General features: G+C 39.1%; 2 protein-coding genes across 7 annotated transcripts in view; one reads left to right on the forward strand and one right to left on the reverse strand.

The window, feature by feature from the left end:
• The first annotated feature begins 7,770 nt into the window (after positions 1–7,770).
• Positions 7,771–17,030, forward strand: si:ch211-198n5.11 (methylcrotonoyl-coenzyme A carboxylase 2). Of its 6 annotated transcripts, none has more exons than XM_046055948.1 (13): positions 7,771–7,913; positions 9,833–9,997; positions 10,125–10,355; positions 10,439–10,494; positions 12,218–12,396; positions 12,563–12,643; positions 13,290–13,468; positions 13,584–13,803; positions 14,090–14,181; positions 14,857–15,013; positions 15,363–15,485; positions 16,018–16,248; positions 16,316–17,030. In XM_046055948.1, the coding sequence occupies exons 1-13, from the start codon at positions 7,894–7,896 to the stop codon at positions 16,400–16,402; spliced, it is 1,821 nt and encodes a 606-aa protein (XP_045911904.1). In that variant the 5' UTR covers positions 7,771–7,893; the 3' UTR covers positions 16,403–17,030. The 6 variants fall into 6 exon arrangements, with proteins under 6 accessions (XP_045911904.1, XP_045911903.1, XP_045911905.1 ...); XM_046055947.1 differs by having other exon boundaries at positions 16,018–16,244; XM_046055949.1 differs by having other exon boundaries at positions 13,290–13,467; positions 13,670–13,803; positions 16,018–16,244.
• Positions 17,031–18,177: 1,147 nt separating this feature from the next.
• Positions 18,178–22,397, reverse strand: part of LOC123975004 (retinal Mueller cells isomerohydrolase-like) — a 5,063-nt gene continuing 843 nt past the window's right edge. The window contains exons 2-6 of the mRNA XM_046056096.1: positions 21,856–21,970; positions 21,164–21,258; positions 20,946–21,057; positions 20,428–20,613; positions 18,178–18,786 (exon numbers count right to left, since the gene is read on the reverse strand). Of these exons, the coding sequence (XP_045912052.1) occupies positions 20,468–20,613; positions 20,946–21,057; positions 21,164–21,258; positions 21,856–21,970 (468 nt within the window). The 3' untranslated portion in view covers positions 18,178–18,786; positions 20,428–20,467. The remainder of the gene's footprint in view (positions 18,787–20,427; positions 20,614–20,945; positions 21,058–21,163; positions 21,259–21,855; positions 21,971–22,397) is intronic.

Genomic DNA, 22,397 nt, shown 5'->3' on the forward strand with positions numbered 1-22,397 from the left:
ACGAGTAGGTACACAATCTGTGCATGGTTCGTTCTTTGATTATTTCGTTTTAAAACCAAAACGGAAACACAAAGCAGTTGCGTTTTGTTCCATCTATGACCGGTGTTGTATCCTACTGGTTTTCAAACTAACGTGCCCCTGTTGTTTGCAACAGCTGTGGTCTGCGTCAGGCATCATCCAACCCGAGGGACTGATCACCGACCCTCTGCAGCGCACCAGGTCACTCCCGCAACCTCCTCTCCCTCGCCTTTAACGGTCCAGCGCCCCACTTCCTAACTGGTAAACCTACTATGGGTTGTGATGCCAGTGGGACCGGCGCACTGGACGGTCAGTGGTCGTTTCCTGGATGCACTGACAACTATCACTGAATTTATTTGATACTGAAGAAATCTTAAAAACCGGATGTTTCTTAGACAACTGTCCCAGTTAGTGAGTTACAAACTGAACGGTGAGCCTCCTGTTTTTGTAACTAAAAACCCACCTATGTTGATGTTCAAGTTCATGTTACTTACATTTAATCAGGCACCACCCTCGCCCAAGTGTAGGCTATCTGCTGCAGGTTTATTAAGTGTAATATACAAAGCTACAGTAATCGGACACATTAAAAATCAAAAACTACTTGTTTTTTTGGTTTTACACAGTAGCACGTGCCTCCATTTTGCACCTATTGTAAATGTTTGAATCTGTTTATACAGTGGAAACTCATTTTGCTCTACTCTGACTGACAGCCCATTCATTCTTGATGTATCCTGTTACAGCCAATTTCCCCACTGGGATCATTAAAGTTTCATCTAATCCATTATGCCTGTAAACTCTACTTGTCTCTCTGCCTTAACCTCCCACCAAATGAAAATATCTCTCATATCATTAAACTTCTTCCCTTCCTCTTAGATGGCTTTCACCACCTCCATTCTTCCCTCACACCTCCTCCTCTGACCTCTCCATCTTCATCTTCCTCCTTGTCTCCCGGAGGTGTGTGTTAGCGCAATTTTGTTAATTAAGAAAGACATCCACCCCCACACGCTGGACAAACACAAAGTAACGTGGGCTTCAGCTATCACTGTCACACATCTAGGACTGAAAACAACATGTTTGCACCTACAAAAACACACCCCTCCATGTACACACAATGTGTTGAAAAGCTTGGCTAGAGTTGATATAACAGCTTGTCGTATCCAGGCCAGCGTCCTCAGCTTCAACATGACTTCATTCTCACCCGCTGTGACCTGCTAAGAACCGGACTACTGCCCTACTAAACAACAAGAACCCTCTCCTCAGAATTCCCCAAATATCCAATTCTGGCTTCTTTTATGGTTTCTTTACTCCTCCGTGACAGTAAACAGAATATCTTTGGGTTGTGGACAAAACGAGACATTTGAGGACGCCACCTTGGGCTCTCTACAAAACAGTGCTCGCCATTTTTCACCATTTCTGACATTTTTTGTACCAAACAACTTATCAATTAATTGAGAAAATGATCAACAGATTAACTGAAAATAATCATGTGGTACTACTGTCATTCTGTTGAAAACACTGAGCCGTGTAATGCTACAATTCATTTTCAATGCTTATTCTGCTAACGGGGAGCCTAATAAAGAAAAAAAAAAAAGACATTTCCATTTGAGAAATTAAAGAAGTTACAAAAATGTTTATCAGTATGAACATGTGTATAATGCTGACTATAATTCTTAGAAAGAAAATCAGAATCGGCCAAGAAAATTTCAAACTGTGCATCTCTAATAAACCCTGGAAGCTTAAGGTGACATCGCTTGTTTTGTCCGAACCGTCCAAAACTAAAAAATATTTACAGTTCTATAAAACTGAGAAAAATCACCAAAATCTCAAATTTTTGCTTGATATATTACTTAAACTAGTGATCGATTATCACAGTTGTTGCCAGTTCATTTTCTCTTCTCCATCGCCTAATCAGTTACGGTGTAAGCACTACAACAGTTGGCTGCGATACCACTACAGCCAACACAGTCTTCAGGAAATTCTATTAAAACCAATCGCAGACAGAGTCTCTGCAAACGTATCTTATATTGCTCATAAAGCAAGACAATATGATTTTGAGCAGAAGAGATGCTACCCTACAGTCAGGGAACTGGGATCACTCCAGACTTTAATATATACTGAAGGCTACAGTCTATAAATATCACAAACAGGAGCAGGGGGAAATCGAGTACCCTTGTCTGACTCTGATGGCCACCTGATGCCAAGAATACAACCCTCTTGCTCCAACTATCAAATTATTTGCACATAATCCTGCTACCCCCATACTCCAACAACACCTCCGATAAGATATTTGAGGGAACACATTTTAACCTTTTTCAAATCCACAGAAAAGCAAACTCTTGTGGGGGACAAAACACTCTCACTGCTCTGAATCTGAGTTTCCACAGTTGGTCTGAAGTCTATCCTTTTACCAGCTGACTTCAAGAGTAAAATCAAGAGTTTAGCCAGGCGTTTAAAGCCTGTCCTCTTTCTCCTTTCCATCCTTTATCCCCTTATCTTTGTCTTTCAGTTTGGCCGATCAGTAGAGACGACTGCCCGTCAGTCTCTTGTCTTTCAGTCATTCTTGGCTGCTCCACTCTGCCGGCCTCCGGGCTCACCTCAACCAGCCAGACCTGAGCACAGCATGGCAGCATCCTGGCACACAGAGCTTTAATTCAGACAAGCACTTCCTATTTTATGTGTGTCTCGGAGGGCAGGAAGCCAGTTCGGTAATAGGATGTTCCTCGCTTGCTTTTTAATGTCTCAAAGGCCTGGGTTAGAGCCAAAACGCAGGGCAAAAGCAAAGGCGCCAAGCTACATTGAGCATCCTATTGCTACATCAAGTGCAAGATGCTTTTTATTTATATAATGCCGTTTGTAAGAAAATACCTACTAATGGAATTTAGGGATGAAACAAAAAGCAGAAAAAATTAACAAAAATGTATTTCTGCTACACAGAATTGTTTGTTCTTTTAATAAGTGAGTTTTCATTTTTTAATAATTATTGAGCTGGTTATAGCTATTCAAATGTTAATATTGGGGCTTTTCTTTATTTTAAATAGTTTTGATAGTTTTTGAGTGTTGGTCCAATAAAACAAGCAATTTGAAGACATTGCCTCGGGCTCTGAGAAATTGTGATGGCCCTTTTTCAGTAGTTTGCTTTATAGACCCAGCACATAATAGATTAATCAGGAAAATAATTGGCAGATTAGTCAATAATGATAATAATGTTTAGTTTGCAGTACTAGGTGAATTAGCTATTGAATGTCATCTGAATCAATAAAACCATCACAATCACACGAGACAATTACCTAAGTAGTCATATTAATGGTATTTGGCCAACAAGTGTAATCTCTGCTTTTTGACACGGTCTGTCATTTAAATTAGACTGACTGTAATGTCTAATGTCCTATTTTGCGGACAATAATCCGTAATCTGACATCAGACAGCCAACACATTAATCTCATCAGGGGATTATGACGGTCCGTCAGCCAGCGTCTCCACTCAGCAGATAAAAGTGTGCTTTGCTACGGCACTGACAAAAAGACGATGCAGAGAAGAACTGAAACAGGTTTAATGAGAGAATAAAGGAATATCCTGACATTTTTGAGCTTTAGTTTTTTACTAAAGTCATTCAAAGTCAAAAACCAGTGTCTTGCTTTCATACAAACTGAACATCATATGTAAAGATCTGATATTTTTCTGCACACACTTAAAAAAATACTGAGGACTCAATGAATTTGTTTATTTACAAAAAATGAAATGTTGTGATGGGCATTTTTACAGTTTTGACTTTTTTTTTTTATATGATTAACAGATAACTGATAATGAAATTAATCACAAGTTACACTGTTTTCTCTGTATAATCATGCAGCTGTATCAAATGGTTGCAACATCTAGAAACCCAAAATCTTTTTCCTGGTAAAGAAAAAGGCTGAAACCAGATTCACACTTAGAAATGGACTAAAAATATATGTCTAATCCTGTGTTCACTAGCCTGTCTCTCAGCCTGCCTACAGGGAACACAGCTAATTGCATATTCTGTCCATGCTTGGTACTCTATCCACAGAAAAAAAAACACACAAATGCAAAAAACAGCTGAATGGATAATATGAATGGGAGATCCAAAAACACTAAAATCCTGACAAATCAAATCTGTGTTCACTATTTCACAATCCTTTTCGGATCATAGACAAGCAAACCATTATCTCTTTGTCTGCTGCAGCATAGTCATGTTACATTTGAGGGCTGAGCAAGCAAAAAATTAGCTTATATTAAACTGCATAATAACCACTGAGGTCAGCTGGAGGAGTATCATCCCAGGGAGGTGAAGTACCGCCTCCTCACACACACACACAGAGGATGCTGCTGGTTGCCTCTCTGGTTACACAGCTTGTGATGGCCAACACCCCAAAAAAATTGAGGCTGGAGCTCATCATACTGTCAGCTATGGCTCTTATCCAAATATATATTCACTAAATTAACCCAATGCTGAAAACAACAATTAAACCATATTAAATAATAATAATTTGAGACATGGTGCTGATTAAAAAGGGGAGGTATGCACTCACTCTGATTTCTGCTGTACTTGACAAAGAGCAGCAGCAGTACATGTTTGAGTGACTTATAAAATATAATATAAACTGATTTCCATGTAGCTACTCATTGAGATATAAGAGCTAGGAAGGCAGAACATGCGGTGTGAGGCGTTTTTATCTCGGCTTATTCACTTAATACGAGCTTGTGTCCCTTCTAATCACATGGAAGGGAAGACAAAAGCTTGAATAACCGGCAACAAAGACACACGCTGTGTAAAAGCAGTCGTGAAACCAACAGCTGTGAAGAGTTAGGTTCATTTGAAGTAGACCTAGCAGGACGGACCGTGGTATCCACAAGCGAGATCACACCGTTTCTCCACCCTGATACCGGGAATCCCTGCCAGCCTCTCTTTGAAACAGGGTGTGACACACACACACGCACGCACACACAAAAAAAAACAAAAAAACACAAAGATACAACTTTGTAACTTGCCAGTCAAACAACATAAATTCAGCAGCACATGTACTATTTAAGTTGTTATCGAGCGGATAAGGCGGCGTGACCCCCGCCCCGGCCGTCGTGCCCGTCTGTCTGCAGGCTTTCCTATTGTTCCGCCGCTGTCACACAGCCGTTAAGGTGCACCTCGGATTAGCTTTAGCCTCGCCGGCTAACAGCGCAGCCGGGGCCAGCTAGCGTTAGCCGCGTTACACAAAGCTAAAAGGTAACATAACACACGGCACCTTTCTTTCACTCCATACCCCAAAAGTCGGTGTGTTGTCCGTGCCGCAGCACAACGCAAACGAGCCAAACAGTTGGTCAGAAACACAGGTGAGAGAGTTTAAACATACCCAAAGCTCCGTTCCCCAACTCATTGCAGATTCTGCCTTCTGACTTCTCCCGTATTGGACACAGTTTTCCCCGTTCTGACTCTCCCAAACTGCCGCTGGTACTCCGGTCCTCCTGACTGACTGACTGTCTGCCGACAAACACGCACACCCCTCCTCCTTCTGCTCTCTATCCGCCTGAATCAGCAGGGCCGCCCAAACCAGGGGCCCCGGACCACAAATGTAGTATTGTTGTTTATGGTCGTCCAACTGGTTTTAGACCTTATAATGACCAATAAATAAATAGATCAATTAGAGTAAAAGCTGTGAGCGCTTTATTTTTAATATTATGTATACTAAATACCTGGAAACAACAAAATAAACCCTGAAGAGCTGTAATTAAAAAAAAACTTTTGAATTATAACTACTTATGTATTGTAATTTGATTAATTTATCATTTATGTAGGCATGTTGTGAATTAATTCAGTGATAAAAAAAAAAAGACTGCTAAAGAACCAGAAAACTGCCACAGAACAACCAGAATTTTGTTAGATTTGTTGAAATTGTTTGGCTTCAGGAAAAAAAAAAAGAAAAAGAAAAAAAATTGTTATGTATGGGCCAATTATGATTGGCTGGTCTACATGTCTGTTTACCTGCCTACCTGTGCACTCACTGCACTTGAAAATGTGTTTTGGGGGAGTGGCTTTGGAGGGAGGCCTGAACGAATGAGGTAAGATTTATTCTGTTGGATACTTCCAAAATCTTGCTGTGTCTTGCTAGTTTCTCCAAAGTTGCCTACCCCAGCTTTAAATTTTAATCAGTTATATATTATTTTGTCACTGTGCTTTCTGTTAGCCCATTTCCTCAATTTTTGAAGACAATTTTAAAATTTATCTTCTTACATATCATAGTGTAAAATCAATCAGGATCAAAGTAGTGATGATGTTAGATAACAATCAGGAAACTAAGTTTCCAGCTTTGGCCTTAGGCTCATAATACTTGACGAGCCATGAAATTAACCCTAAAAACAGACATATATGAACACATGAATAAACAAATGTGATCCTTGAAGAGAACAAATTCACTGTCAAAGCTAACAAAAGTTGTTAATAATAGCCCATCTTAAAATTTGTTTTCCAGTCATCTATATGGTATCTTATTACTCTATGGAATTTATAGAGGGGTGCTTGTTTTTATCTCCTCTGATATTATTACAATATGTATGAAAAATTATCTAAGACCTTAAGCTGTGCTATCTGCCTAACAGTAATAATTCAGGACTCATTCGTTTTCAACATTTAAATTGTTTATTAGTTAGTAGTGATCATTTATTTGTGGGGCTAAAGAGGATGAAGATACTATCGGGGTAGTAATGCTGCCATACGTTATTTTGCTGCTTTGTGGTCCAGTTAGTGTTTTTATGTTGTAAAGGTTTTAAACTCTCATTGTGATAATAAACAATCTTTAGACAGAAAACCAACAGTTCCCTCTAGTGGGCACGATGTGTCCCTACAGCTACAGAGGATAAAAGTAGAACAGTAGTGGTACATTGTAAACTGTGGTACAAACAAAATTAAAAGTAAATATTGTAAGTATTATTAGCAATTTTTACTTAAAGTATCAAAAGTCAAATAAGTTATACGATTGATTGATGATTGTTATTAATTGTGCATTAAAAATTCATAATTGCATTGTGTACGCAGTTGGTTAAGGTATTAAACTATTTTATACAGGGTTGCAACTAATAATTAGGCCTATTGTTATTATTGATTAATCTGCTGAGTATTCTTTCAATTAACTGATTATTTGTTTGGATTAAAGTCAGAAAATAGTGAGAAATGCCCACCACACTTCTCAGGAACCAAATATGACACCTTCAAAATACTGATTTCTTTTTCCAAACAATAGTCCAACCCCAAAATATATTTAGTTTAATTATTCAGTTAATTTGAGACAAGGAAAGTCATTAAATCCAAAATAGTTGGAAATCAACTGATGCAATAACAGACTAATCATTTCAGATCTAATGTTACATACTGCTGGGTAGTTTAATCTACAGCCATGTCATCATATTAGAACCCCCTCATATGCTGTATAGGTTACTAACTTAAATTAAAAGTGACAAGTAGTCTCAGTATTTCCCTCTTAACTACAGTATATTAGAGTATAGGAGTAGGCCCTTTAAAGTACTTAAAATGGAAATACTAAAGGTAAGTACAAAAGGAAAGGACTTTAAGTTTGTACTTATCACTTGAGTAGTAGTAGTTAGAATATACTACTGTCAAGCAGTGAGATTATTGTCTTCCAATTTTAGAGAGACAGCAATTTTATCTTACTGCTGACCTACACTTTACCATCTGCTCCTATAGGGAGCAGTAATGTTTGCTAGAGCCCACAAACTGCTGACAAACACAACAACGAGGAAGAGAATCCCTTCGGAACACTTAAGAAGAGTCCAATCGGCTATGGAGTAGTTCTGTTTTGGAGTATTTTTAAAGTTGTGTTATTAGCTGTAGTACAGCAGACACAGGCAGACATGTACCGCTGCATGGCAAGGTAAGAGGTGTTACAACTTTTCCATCCATAGATCCATCTTTTTGTTCATCACTCAGATGTCTTTACGACCTTTGACACACATTTCTTTTAACCCTAGGATTTATTTAGCGTCGCAGGTTGTCCAAGCGTTACTGCAAAAACATGTCACTGATTGTAGCTTCGTGGATATATGGTTGAATTCACGCGTTTAAATAGACAAAATATGAGCAAAATGAGTGCACTGTTTGTCGTTTATACCTTAGGCTAACGGATAGACGTTTGTTTATGGATATGATTGTCGCAGCAAGTGGTGTAACGTTAACATGAATGTGCACTTGAGCGGAGTATGTAGGTGAAAGTGACCTCGAAGGGACAAAGAGATAAATAGCGTTGGTTGAAGGTACCAACCAGGTATCTCTGAGTTAGCTGCTGCAGGCTCCAAAACTGTTCCCACGCCCAGGGGTCACTAAAGGGAGCTGTACTGGTCTGCAACGTGAAGAAGATGTAGTTTAACGGTGCTGTTATTTCTCTCTCTTGACAAATACGTGGTCCTTTACATAAATAAAAGTAGGAGTACAAGTACCCCATCCAAAATGTCACTTAAGTAAAAGTATGTACGTTTTATCAACAAGTATAAAAAAGTGAAAGTACTCCCTGTCCTGAGGATATTGTGCTATCATAATCATTACATTATTATTATTATTATTATTATTATTATTATTATTATTATTATTATTAATGTGTAAGTTTATTTTACTGCAGTAGTTTATAAACAGTTGGGTTATCTATAGCTGTACTAAATTGTCTATTTAAACTATATAATAACAATGCAATCTCATTGTAGAATCTGTTTATAGGTTTTGTGTGTAAAATCTTTTATGAGGTAACTTGTAACAATAACAGTTAAATACATTTGGTGGAGTAAAAAGTGCAATATTTCTGCTAGTGGTGGAGGAAGTATTGAGATCCTTAAATTAAGTAGAAGTGCTAATACCACAATCTAAATATACTATACCAGTAAAAGTTATTGTCAGCAGAAAGGCAAAAAGTAATGCAGGTATTAAAAGTGAAAGTGCTCATAATGCAGAATGTTCCCTGATATATTATGATTTATATTGTATTTTTTGATTATTATTAATATGTAAACATCATGTTAGATAGTTCAGCTGAAGCTAATTTAAATACTTTATATATTGCTGGGCATTTTAACAATGTATCACATTTAAAAACAATTATCATATGGTGTTTTGTATGTAAAATCTTAATCTGCAAAGTAGTACTGTAACTATGTTTGTGAAGATTCTCAGTCATCCAGGTCATTGTTATCCAAGGAAGGTTAAAATAAAGGGCAACAGGACTTGGTAAAAGATACTTGAAGATGTTTCGCCTCTCATTTGAAGGGCTTTGTCAGTGAACGTCTTCAAGTATTTTCTACCAAGTCCAGTTGCCCTTGATTTTAACCTTCCTTGGATAATACTGTAACTACAACCGTCAGATAAATGAAGTACCAAATAAAATAATTTTCACATATGACACAATCCATATCCATCTCTTACAAAGCATGCACAACAGAGTAACTTACTGGACTCACTATCCATGTAAATGCACAGCTTATACAGAATGATAAATACAGCTTGATTAAAAGGTTGAAGACAGGAGTTAGAAGTGTGAGGGAAAATAGGATGAAACATAAAAAATCCTGGCCTCACGTTTGGAAATCACTAACATATAACAAACAAGAAACTGGAACTAGAGAATGACTGAAGACTGTTTGTGTTTGTTGCTTCTCTCTTTCTCTCCCTAAAGGAGAGATTGTCTGTGATTGTCACATGTTGTAAACAGGCCATAAGCTTGTTTTTTAACCAGGACACATTATCCTACAGTTGACCTTCCCATCAGTGAGAACAGTGTTCATGTACTGTATGAATCTCGTGTTGCAGGCTGGTTGAGCAGCGTTGGCAGTGCTCAGTCCGCTGTATGAGCTCTGCATCCAGGAAGAGGAGGGCTCTGCGCAGTGCCTTCCCGGTGCTGGAGCAGCCCCTGCAACCCATCCAGCGACATGTGTATGAAGCTAATCTCCGAAACAGCAACGCCTACCATAAGAAGTAGGTTCTGCTCTTGTCAGTGTGTAGTGTTCAGCTCTGATCAGTTGTAGCTGATTCCCCCCACTGTATTATTTATTTAAATACATTTGTAAAAATATGACTTTTGTTATCCTTCTCTTTTTGTAAGGTACATGGAGTTAACTGAGAAGGTGAGAAAAGGTGGAGGGGCAAACGCCATAGCCAGACACACGCAGAGAAACAGGAAGTTGCTGGTCAGGGATCGGCTGCGCCTCCTTTTGGATGATGAGGACTTCCTTGAGCTGTCACCATTCGCTGGTCTGGGTCTGCCGTACGGGGACATCCCTTCAGCCGGATGCCTGACTGGTCAGAAACCTCTAGATGCAATCCCATGTCTTTGGTACTAACTATAGACTGTATAGTGTGACTAGTTTCACTACAGCTAAGTGCCAGTGATTTACTTAGTTTACTTTACTTTTACAGTTTATTCCCCACCTACTATGCTGATCAGGACCGTGCAGAGACCTTTGGAAGGGCAGGTGCTTGAAGTATAAAAAGGGCACATGGAACAAGGATTTAAATAAAACTGTTCTCATACTATTGACATAGAAATATATCGTTATGTATTCCTTGTTGACAAGTATATACAGATACTTCTGTATCGATACATCAGCAAATGCTGTGACGCAAAAAGAAACAGGAAATACCCAACACTAGCTTTAAAACACTGTGGGCTGACATAACTTACAGGGGACAGTTGCTGTTGAGGGGTTGCTGATACTACTGGAGGTGATCTGTGACTACCTGCTGTAATACTGCAGCCACTGTCAAGGCTGACAGCTAGGGAGATGCTCACAGAGCTGCACACCCAGAGCTGCAGGTAGAGGAAATAAGATACCAGATTTAAAAAAAAGGGTGGGAAATAATCTGAGAAGGATACATTAATGGGGAAAGGATGAGTGTGGCCATAGCAGGGGTAAGAGTGAGACAAACAAATCTATAGACAGAGGTGTGTGTGTGTCTGTTGCTTGCATGTCTGTCTACAGTATGCAAAATTGTGATAATAATTTTATATATTGCATTGTGAATCTGAGCTATATTTGGATTTTTATTGACTATTGACTGTAATCATAAATCTAAATAAATAAACTAGCATTAATCTTTTATAATATTCCTGACATCAAAGTAAAGAGTGAAGAAGAAATTGCCCTATTAGATTTCAGAAAAATTTATGAAATGTTGTGTGCAGCTCTGTGAGTGTCTCCCTAGCAGTCAGCCTTGGGAGATGCTGCAGTATTACAGCAGGTCAGTCACTGTGAGCCAGTCCCAAACACTCAACAATCTTTACATCTTTTCATGGTCACATAATTGTTTAATCAGCTAATATATATTCTATGTTTGTTTTTACATGTCATACATTTTTATATGTATTTCCAGTTATTGAGTTTTTATTGTAGTTGAGCTGTTGTAAACACTAGCTACTGTTGCTGTCAAAATGTAAATGTATTCAATACTGTTCTGAATTTAATGATAATTAAAAGGGCTATAAGTCGGAGGAATAGTCTATTTTAGCAATGTTGTTATACTTATTTTAAGGCACAAGGCTTTTATTAAGTCACTGTAATAATCCTAGTTCAAGTGAAAAGATTTTAGTCAAATTGCCTAGAAAAGACCACACCTCTCGACGCCTGTGAAACTTTTCTCCCCCAAACAGAACGAAGTGAACAGAGCACCTTTGTTTATCTGTGTGTAAAAGTAACGTTAGCTGTCGGCGTGTTAGCCAGCAACTGATGTTACTTCTACAGGCGACACACAGCAATATACACAATACACAACTACTGTGCTGTTCTCTTTGCGTCCCAGAACAAGCACGTTGCGGCAAACCCCTCTTATGGGCGGGATCGAAGGTGTCCTGTAGGCAGTGCTACTGAATCACTAACGTTGTCTGAACGGGAGGGCTCGTCACGGATGAGGTCATCAGGTGAAAGGTCATCAATTGGGTCATTTTATTTACTGCAAAGTTATTATTAATTCATTTTGCTGATACTTTGATTGGGCAGGCCTTCACAAAAGGGCTGTTACAAATTTTAAAATAAATAAAATAAAGGAAATTATGCGTTTGAAAAAGGGGCACTTTGGGCATCAAAGGGCAAAAGGGCAGGCGCTCAAGTACCCATTGCACCCCCCTCTGCACGTGTCTGATGCAGGTGTGACTCACATGCATGCCGCTGACTTATGCCCCTATGTACTGTACCCATCCAGGCATTGGCAGGATCAATGACCTGTGGTGTGTGTTCATTGCCAACGATGCCACAGTGAAAGGTGGCACAGCGTATCCAATCACAGTGAAGAAGCAGCTACGGGCACAGGAAGTGGCGATTCAGAATCGCCTGCCTTGTGTTTACCTGGTCGACTCTGGAGGAGCTTTTCTACCACTGCAGGTGAACACACACACACACACACACACACACACACACCCACATCCCAAACACACACACACACACACACACACACACACACACACACACACACACAGCTCTGCCATAATAACTGCTTAGGATCAGAAGAGTGTTTAATCTAATTCTCTCTCTCTGTGTAATTGTCCAGTCAGAGATCTTTCCTGATAAGAACCAGGGAGGAAGGACGTTCTATAACGAAGCCATCATGTCTGCCATGAAGATCCCACAGGTGAAGAAATATTACAGTACAGGCTTGCTTTAACAGAACATGATAAAAACAAAATAGGCTGAAAATTAATTTGTCTGTCATAACAAACATTAAACAAATGTCACATCTGACATCTTGCTGTTCCTGCGATCAATTAATAATATACACTCAATCGATTAAACATCTATAAAGCATGTTTAATGGAACTGTATGTTACTGTTTTCCAGTTAATTTGTTGTTTGGTTTTAGGGTTTTGCTTTATCATACGTATATATTACATTTCTGAGTGCATATAATGAAACAAGTGTTTAATTGATTTAGGCCATTGAAGACAGAAATGCATGCTGTCTGTGATTTGGGACTGTAGCAGCCTGGTGAAGTGTTATTTGAAATTTCAAAAACAGTCACTCGCTTAATAATGACATTTTGGACGTTAGACCTCCATTACCTGAAGGACCAAATGTTGTTGATAAAGACAGTACAGATTATACTCACAGAGTAAAGGATTCTACTTGCCTTTCATTAAGACGTTCTGGTGTGCAAGAATCTTTGCTAGATTACTATTTGAAATTTAAAGAAAAGTAACAAATCAAGCATTTGATCAAATCACCACTCTTGCAGTTTTTAAATTGCTATTCCAATTATAAAACAATTAATAATCCTACAGGTGTCAGTGGTGTGCGGGTCGTGCACGGCTGGTGGAGCTTACATTCCCACAATGGCGGAAGAGGCAGTGATGGTGAACCGGATAGGGACCATATTTCTGGGAGGACCACCACTTGTCAAGGCCGCCACTGGGGAGGAAGTTACACCAGAGGACTTGGGAGGAGCCAGGCTTCATGCTGAGTGGGTCCAAAAATCAAACAAGGCCCAAATATAAAGTTATCGAATATATAGTTATAATAACCAAATAAAAGTTCACAATAAGTTGTAAGTTTGTCAATTTATTTTCTGGTTTCAGGGTGAGTGGCTGTGTGGACTATTTTGCCTGGGAAGAAAAGGAGGCGTATGATTACACCAGAAACATCATATCCACCCTCAACTTCCAGCTGCCCGAGGAAGAGGAGGAGAGTGAGGAGGACATGAAGAAGAGGAAAGCAGAGGAGGAGCCGCTTTATAGTTCAGAGGAGCTGTTGGGGCTCGCTCCCACGAGTTATAACTACAGTCTGGATGTTAAAATGGTACAGTATGCGTGCACACAAAGACATTAGCTCTGTAAACCGAGTTGTTAGCATGAGGAGTAAATGCAGTCCTTCTGGCTAAACAGTCAGGGAAAGGAGTGCCTTAATCATTACAAAACACCACAATGATGAGCTTATCTTTTTAGAATTTCACTTAAAATTTCATGGCAAATCATGACGTGGTTGGTTTGTGGGAACCTCTGTTTCATGTCACGGCTGTTACTGTCTCACTGAATCCAAAACTAATGACATGCTGTGGGTTGTTTCTGTCTGTCTGTCTGTCCAGGTAGTCAGTCGACTGACTGACGGGAGCCGCTTCCAGGAGTTTAAAGCTCGCTATGGAACCACACTCATCACTGGCTTTGCAAAGATCCATGGGTAAAAGATACACACACACACACACACACACACACACACACACACACACACACACACACACACACACACACACACACACACACACACACACACACACACAAACACAAACACAGATTTAGATAGTAAGGGCAGGTACTGCATATGCTTTTCAGCCAACAAACGGCAAGTTAAAGTTGTCAGTGTTGTTATAAATGTCATTGTGAATTTGCAATCAAATTTGGCCAATATAATCAGTAAAATGAGTGTTTCCTCCACAGTTGCAGAAGATTTGGTGAAATAAAAAAGCGGAGGGAGGTGCAGACGTAGCAAAAGGTCTCCATTTTAAAACAAAAACATAGTAGCGTAAATGTAGCCTTAATCAGATCACCAAACCGGGGAGCAAAACAAATCTTCCTTGAACAATGAGTAACTGCCACATCATTTGTAATTTGTAGGAAAAACCTCATGTGCATGAGTGTACGGATCAGACAGTTATTTGTGTTGTATTGTTTGGGTCTTGTGTTGTTTCAAATATTCATATCGAGGATTCCTGGAAAGCAGTACAAATACTGGTTGATAATCATTTTTGTATTATTTGGTTTATTATTTAAGCATGTGAGTATTTTGTTTCATGTTGTTTTTGTGCGATGCTTATTAAGTATCTGGGTTTTTTTCTGTGTATATGTACCCTCTTAGCCACTTGGTAGGAATAGTGGCCAACAATGGCGAACTGTCATACCAGGCTGCACTGAAAGGCAGCCATTTTGTCCAATTGTGTGACCAGAGAGACATCCCCCTCCTCTTCCTCCAGAACACAGCACCAGAAGCAGCTCTAACATTATCGACAAGACAGGTATTTACTCCCAGTAAAACACACATGGGGCTTGTTCAGATGCACGTATTTCAAAATACATTGTAAAACTCAAAAAACAAAATAAAACAAAATAGTTATTCTGTCTTTTCTTGTATTTATTTCACCAAAAGTATTGATTTGAAATAATAAAAGTCAATTTTGTACAGATATTTTTGGAACATCAAATAGAGAAGTAGTAACTAACTAAAAAATATGATTTATGTAAATAAATCCCTGAAAGGCAGGATGTAGGAAAACAATCCTTGTCATTGTGTGTTTAATAACTTTTAATTTTAGTTTTATGTTTCATGTCTGTATTTTCTGTGTGTGTCTGTCTGTGTGTATCTAGGCAGAGATAAATAGCAACTGTCTGAAGGCTCAGGGCTCAATGATGTCAGCAGTAGCATGTGCCTCCGTCCCCAAAATCACAGTGGTGATAGGTGGCTGCCATGGTGCTGACAGCTACGCTATGGTGAGAGTCTCAGTAAACATTGCTGTAGTTATGTGATAATCTCTTTGCAAAAACGTAAACACATTTTTTCCCTTGTATAACAGCATTGCTTTTGCAGAACCAACAGCAAATGGAAACCATATTCAGTTTTTTTGTGTGTGTTTTAATGGCAGTAAATAGTACTAGCCGCTATCTTTCTAACTAAGTACATGTGTCACACTGCAGATATTTAAGGTGTTTTTTGGTTGTTTATTGTTTCGTAGTATTACTTTAGTATCGCTGTGTTCTACCTGACTGCATTCTTTAAATTACTCCACTGAAAACTTGTCTCTGTCCATTTTCACAGCAAAAATGTGCATTTCAGTTTTTTCACCAAAAATGTTTGTACACCCAACTACATGTGTTATGTTGGTTGCAAACGAACAGTAAACGGCTGTGCAAGAGAAATTTTACACGCATTTACTATTCTACTATGTAATCATACTTTATGCTCATGTAGGATTTAGGATACAATCCCACAATAATTTGAACCTTGTTCCCTGGATGTCTCTAGTGTGGTCGGGCCTTTGACCCTAATTTCTTGTTCCTGTGGCCCAACGCCAGAGTGGCAATAACGGCTCCGGGTCACGCGGGCTCTCTGCTTCCCCCTGACAGTGAGCAGGAGGAAGAGAAGAAGAAATGGGAGGATGACTTGAACGGGAGGTTAAAGGAGGAGAGCTCAGCTTTCTTCTCCTCCAGCAGACTCTGGGACGATGGAGTCATTCTGCCTCAGGACACCAGGAAGGTAAAACAACATCATAAGGGGCATTTAAGTACATAACATATATACTTACCATTGTTTTTGTCTGCAGGTTCTCAGACACTGCCTGGACATCATCAAACAGCAGCAGTATCAGCTGTCCACAGAGAAACTGCAATCGGCACTTCTGCGTATGTAGAGGCCTCTTTCTTTCTTCACCTCACTTCCTCTGGAAACTACGAACAACTGTGCCTTTCTTTGTAATTAAACTGTTGTAAACGGCTGTACCCCATTGGTCACTTTCACCAATATGCGCCAAGAGGATCCACACCAAACTCTCGCCTGTTTTGTTGTGCCTTGTTTGTTCCTCCACTCACTTACACCACTGTCTTTAGTGCCATCCACAGCGTTTGCCTGATGTTTTCTAAATAAATCGGTTAATTTAAGTGCATTTTTAGTGTCTCTCCCATATTTGCCATGGCCCTTTTTAAACCGGTTGTGACAGGATGATGATGGCATTATCCTAAAAGCTGTCCTAAATTATCCAAAAAATGAAGAAAGAGGAATTGTAGCAGCCCTTGAAGAGAATCAACATTCTTTAAATAACAAATGCATGTCTTTGCACACCATACAGAAATATCTGTCCGAAGTGTAACATGTGAAATACAGAAGATTAATTGCCAATCGTCTGATGGACCAAACTTCATTAAAGGTTTTAGAGTTCTCAGATATTGAACTGTTGGGAGCAGTTCATAGGAAATTATAAACACAAAGGTTCTGTGGCTGCTCTGTATATACATATGATAATAAACACTTCTATAACAATACAGTACTGTCAGTGAATGTTTTTACCTCAAGAAACTAATGGCTACCTCCGTTCACACAGACGTTTTTGAGATGTTTTATTTTCTGATTATTAAGATGCCTTTTTATCACTATTCTGCAATACTATAAGATGACGCCTCCAAAAGCTCCTCCAAGGACGTTTGTGTATCACTGATTTCCGTTGTAACAATTTATTTTACAGTTTATTTTTCAAAAATACTACATTTTCAAAATTTCTGTTCTTTAAATTCAAATGTAAATTGAAAAATTGTAATGTATTTTTTGTATAAGAATATATATTTAAAAAAGTAAGTAAATGTTTAAATTGAAAAAAATTTGTGTGTGGTTTTTAGTTGCCTTAAAAGGATGATATCACAAATAGCAGTATGCAGTCATTTTCATCATGAATTTAAACATTTTCACAGCAGCTAATTTCTATGTTTTGGTTGCTTTAACCAAGCGGAAACTTGTCCCCCTGTCAGTCTCCCTGTATCGGTCTGTTCTGTTGACTTTATTTGTCAGCAGTAAGTTTTATAATGTCTCCCAAAAAACTTTGACCCTAATTTCCTGTTCCTGTGGTCCTACGCTAGAGTGGCAGTGATGGCTCCAGGTCACACTGGCTCTCTGCTTCCTCCCGACAGTGAGCAGGAGGAAGAGAAGAAACAGGAGGATGACCTGAACAGGAGGTTAAAGGAGGAGAGCTCAGCTTTTTTTATGCCCCTGGCAGGTTTTGGGATGATGGAATCAGCCAGAACGTAAAATAACGCACTGAGATTTTGTTTCAGCTGTCACCAAAAAGGGAAATAGCCATTCAAGATATCTTACTATTCAGGGGCTTTGAGAGTATTCATTAAACTGAAAAAGAAGAAACTGTTTTTTATTATTATTATATTTATTTTTATATTAAAGCCAAAAGATAATGTTAGCTCCAAGCTTGATTAGTAGCAATAATCCAAGGAGATTAATGACAAGTTTTGTAATATGTCCCAAGGACCTGGTGAGAAAAGTAATACTTTACATATCAAAGAATTGCATTAACCACCGATGCATTACCAATTAAATAAAATAAATAGCTAGAAGTCAATTGTACTGTTACGTCCCCGCTGTCTAGGGGTAGGAGAGACGTAAACATAAACCAGATGGATTTGGTATGGGTGGAAAGATTATTTATTAAGCAGTCGGATGCACACAAAATAGTCAAACAGAAAATGGGCAAGTGGGTGCTGCGTAAAACAAAGAACCAAATATAACAAAAAGAGATCCCTCCTACGTGGGAACTAAACTACTTGAAAAAAGATAAACAAAAACCTCTCTAGCCGTTGCTCAGAAGTGGAAAAACACAGGGAGCGCAGCACCCCTAAACCTAGTGTCACTAAACAAATATTTAACTACCAGGTGTGGGTAATCAGTGAACGAGCTTCCCCTAGCCCAAGTCTGTAGACTAGCCCAGGTGAGTTACCAACTCTCAGTAACACACAGATCTCACAAACACAGAAGCTGTTTCCACTGAGGATACACGCACACACAGAGTTCAAGGTTAGGACCAGCGTCAGGGCAAACCACATGGCAAAAGGTAGCTGCCCCGAATCAGCAGCAGACCAGCCTATTTGAGGGGGAAGGCACGAAGGCGGTCCTGCAGGCAGCTTGGCGATTGGAGAAGGGGTGGTGTGCCGCTCCAATCAGAATCGTCGGAGGTGGGAGGCGGGATCAACCAGGCTTGCCGAAGTCCAGCCAATCCCCCGCCTCACAGTGTAACACATGCGGGGAGAAACACAGGCAGCAGTGACACACAGACCGTAACATGTACATTTTTTTATGCTTTCATCTCGGTCAGAAACCGCTCATGAAATGTGATGTTAAACCATTTTCACACCACTTATTAATGTTTTGCTGTGATTTTTGGTGAGTTAAAGGTTACTGTCATGATAGGTTCTGATATGAATCAGAGCCATTTTAGTTATTTAACTAACAAACTACTGGCAGGAAAGAGAACATGGTGTATTTTAGTCAAGTCTAGTTTATTTCTAGAGCACATTTAAACACAGCTTATGTCCTGTACAAAAATATAACATTAAGATATAAAAGTAAGAACCGTAAAGAGAAATACTGATGACAACAATAGACAAAATACAGTTTTATATGTAACAAATTAAAAGATTAGTCATCAAAAAGGCCAATGAATAATTTGCATTTAGCCTAGATTTAAAAACAGAGATTGGGGGGAACATCTAATATCTAATGGCAACATCCTCTATAATTGTGGAGCAGCAACTGCAAAGGCTCTGTCACCTTTAAGTTTTAGTCAAGAACTTGGGACATACAAGAGAGATTTGTTGAGCTGTGATCAACAGAATGAACAGGGAGCCAATAAAGAGATGCTGGAACTGGGGTGATGTGCTCACACATTTTGATGTAAGTTAATAAAAAACCTGGGGAAGGCCGAAGTCAATAGAATTACAATAATCCAGATGTGATGTAATGAAGGCATGGATTTCTTTCTTTGTCCATATCATGGAAAGACAGAATTGGCTTAAGTCTGGGAATGGTTCTTAATTGATAGTAACTCATAATAACTCAACATAACTCATTTGTTTTTGAAGACCGCTCAGAACCATAGATAACATCCACGTCTTTTTTGCATGTGACTTCACATATGGGGACCACCTGGTCTAGCATACTGGTGAGGTGGCTTGTTGGATGTAGAGGGACAAACGATAATTACTTCAGTGAACTGAATAAAATAATTTGCTATCCGGCCTTTAATGTCCTTGAAACAGTCCAGAAGAGGCTTTAGGTAATCCCTAGACTTTAGTTGGAGGTACAGCTGAGAATCATTTGTGTAAAAGTGACAGTAGATGTTATATTTTCTAGTAGTGTTTTCAAGAGGGGGCATATACAGGCAAAATAGAACTGGCCCCAGGATGGATCCCTGAGCGACCCCATGGGTGAGAGGAAAACTGGCCCATAGCCACTGAGAATGTCCCATTTCAACCAATTTAGTTTGAGGCTTTTCAAAAGGATGTCACGGTCCATAGTATTGAAGGCAACACTGAGATCAAGTACAACCAAGATGGCATTTTTCCCACAGTCAACAGCGAGTATCAGATCATTTGTCAGCTTTAAAACAGCTGCTTCAGTGTTGTGGAGGGCTTTAAATCTTAACAGAGATGGATGAATGATCTTGATGGTATTTTTAAATGGTTGCATTTATGAAAAAACCATATTCTCCAATTTTCCAGAAACAAATGGTAATTTAGAGATTACTATTTAAATTTAAACTATTTAAATATTTAAAAATCAAGGTTATGATTTTGAACAGAGGCTGGACGCCTGCATGCTTAAAACACACAGGGACGATGCCAGAGGGATGCCAGAGGCTAAGCTAGAGTTAATAATTACTTTAGGATGTGTCTTGGCCGGGTTGGGATGAAGGTCAGGGTCATGGTTTGTACATGCCGTGGAGTGTCACAGGGATGATGGTGTTGACCTCCGCCCTGGCCAGCTCTGTTAGTTTCATGGCATCCAGCACCAGCAGAACACCTGGTCTGTCTGCACCGGGCTTCACCACGATACTCAGCAGCACACCTGCAACACCAAGACAGAGGGGGGTGAATATGTGTGTATTTCCACCACAGACATGATATAAATGGTTTAAATTTAGAATTTGATCAGGTACAGATTAGGCTAGATGTTTACCTTTTAAAGTTTCATTTATTGCTGGCAATGAACACTTTATCTCTCTTTTTTTGTTCAATAACTTATTATACAAGAGGAGAAAATCTCAGACTTTTGCAATCTTTATGTTCTGTTCCCACATGAGGGACCTCTCCAAATAGGATTGCTTTATCTAGCACCATATAAAGAAAGATAAACTGAAATAATACAAGTGTGTGTGTTTGTGTGTGTGTGTGTTCTACCATCATCCTCCTCTGTAGCTTCGGGTGTTGGTACAAACACCGGCTCTGATGGGTAACAGTCTTCCTCCTGCCACACCCAGGTCTCTTTGGTCTGTACGTTCAGCTTGACTATCTACAGCAAGTCAAAAATGAACAATTCATGCTCTTCATTTACACTAATATCAACATCAATGTCACCAAACACTTTCTGGATTTCTCCATGATAAAGGTGCTCCTACCCTGTCAGGGATGAAGTGGTTGAGTCCCAGGCCATAAGCGAAGGAATACTTCTTCCCACGACACCGAGAGTAGTTAATCTGTGGAAACTCAAAGGCTGAGAGAGAAAGAGAGACAACAAGAGAGCTATTAGACAAAGCAAGAGGCCCCTATAAAAGAAAAACAAGGAAGCTGGTACCTCGTTTTGATTATCTTTTGTCAAGTTGCTGTTTCAAAGATCAAGAACACAGTGGTGGAAAGAAAGTAATTACATTTACTCAAATGTACAATTTTGAGGTACTTGTACTGTACTTGGGTATTTCCTTTATGTTATTTTATACTTCTGCTCCACTAGATTTTGGAGGCCAATATTGTGCTTTTCAATAGTGTACATTTTTATTTATTAATATAAAAAAATAATATAATTATTATTATAGATCTAGCATGACAAAGTTATTATAATTAGCTCCACCTTTACCAGCTGCAACATTAAAATGATGTACACATGAATGCATCAATAATTATAATCCAGTGATATAATATGATTCTTAAATTAGCCATTCCACATAATGAGTACTTTTACTTTAAAAGTATTTTGATGCTAATAAATTTGTACTTTTACATAAAGGTCAAAGGTCTGATTGCAGGACTATAATAATATAATAAATCTCAGTGGGGTCTTTAAAATGTGTGTGTGTGTTTGTGTGTGTGTTACCCTGTCTTGGTCCAGAAAAGAGGACTTCAGGTTCCAGCCAGATGGTGCCATCACTGTGAAGAACAGCTGTTGCTGTAGTGTAGGGCAGAGATACCAGATTCTTTCCCTGCTCTTCCTGAAAACACACAAGCACATATAAGTAGTGTTGTCGTCAAGACCGCCCAAAACGAGACCAAGTCAAGACCATGACCAGAGTTTATCGAGATCGAGACAAGACCAAGACTTTTAGGGGCTGAGACCAAGTCGAGACCAAGTCCACTTCCTCACATTACATGACACACAATATAATGTGGAACAAGATCATAGGTACTTCTCAAATTGATCTGAAATATCCACATTCCCATTAAAACACCCACATACAAACACTAAGAGCTGAAATAAACGTAAGCATCTTTATTCAACACTCCTTTTCCATGAATACCATCGCGGGGAGGGGTGAGCTTAATGGGAACAACACATTTTTAATTAGGGTGTTGCATTTAAAGTAATATGTTTCCAATCAAATCCAATCAAAGTTAGGATGTTAACAAATAAATCAGACA

This window comes from Micropterus dolomieu, linkage group LG08 (genome assembly GCF_021292245.1).
Source record: "Micropterus dolomieu isolate WLL.071019.BEF.003 ecotype Adirondacks linkage group LG08, ASM2129224v1, whole genome shotgun sequence".
NCBI lineage: Eukaryota > Metazoa > Chordata > Actinopteri > Centrarchiformes > Centrarchidae > Micropterus > Micropterus dolomieu.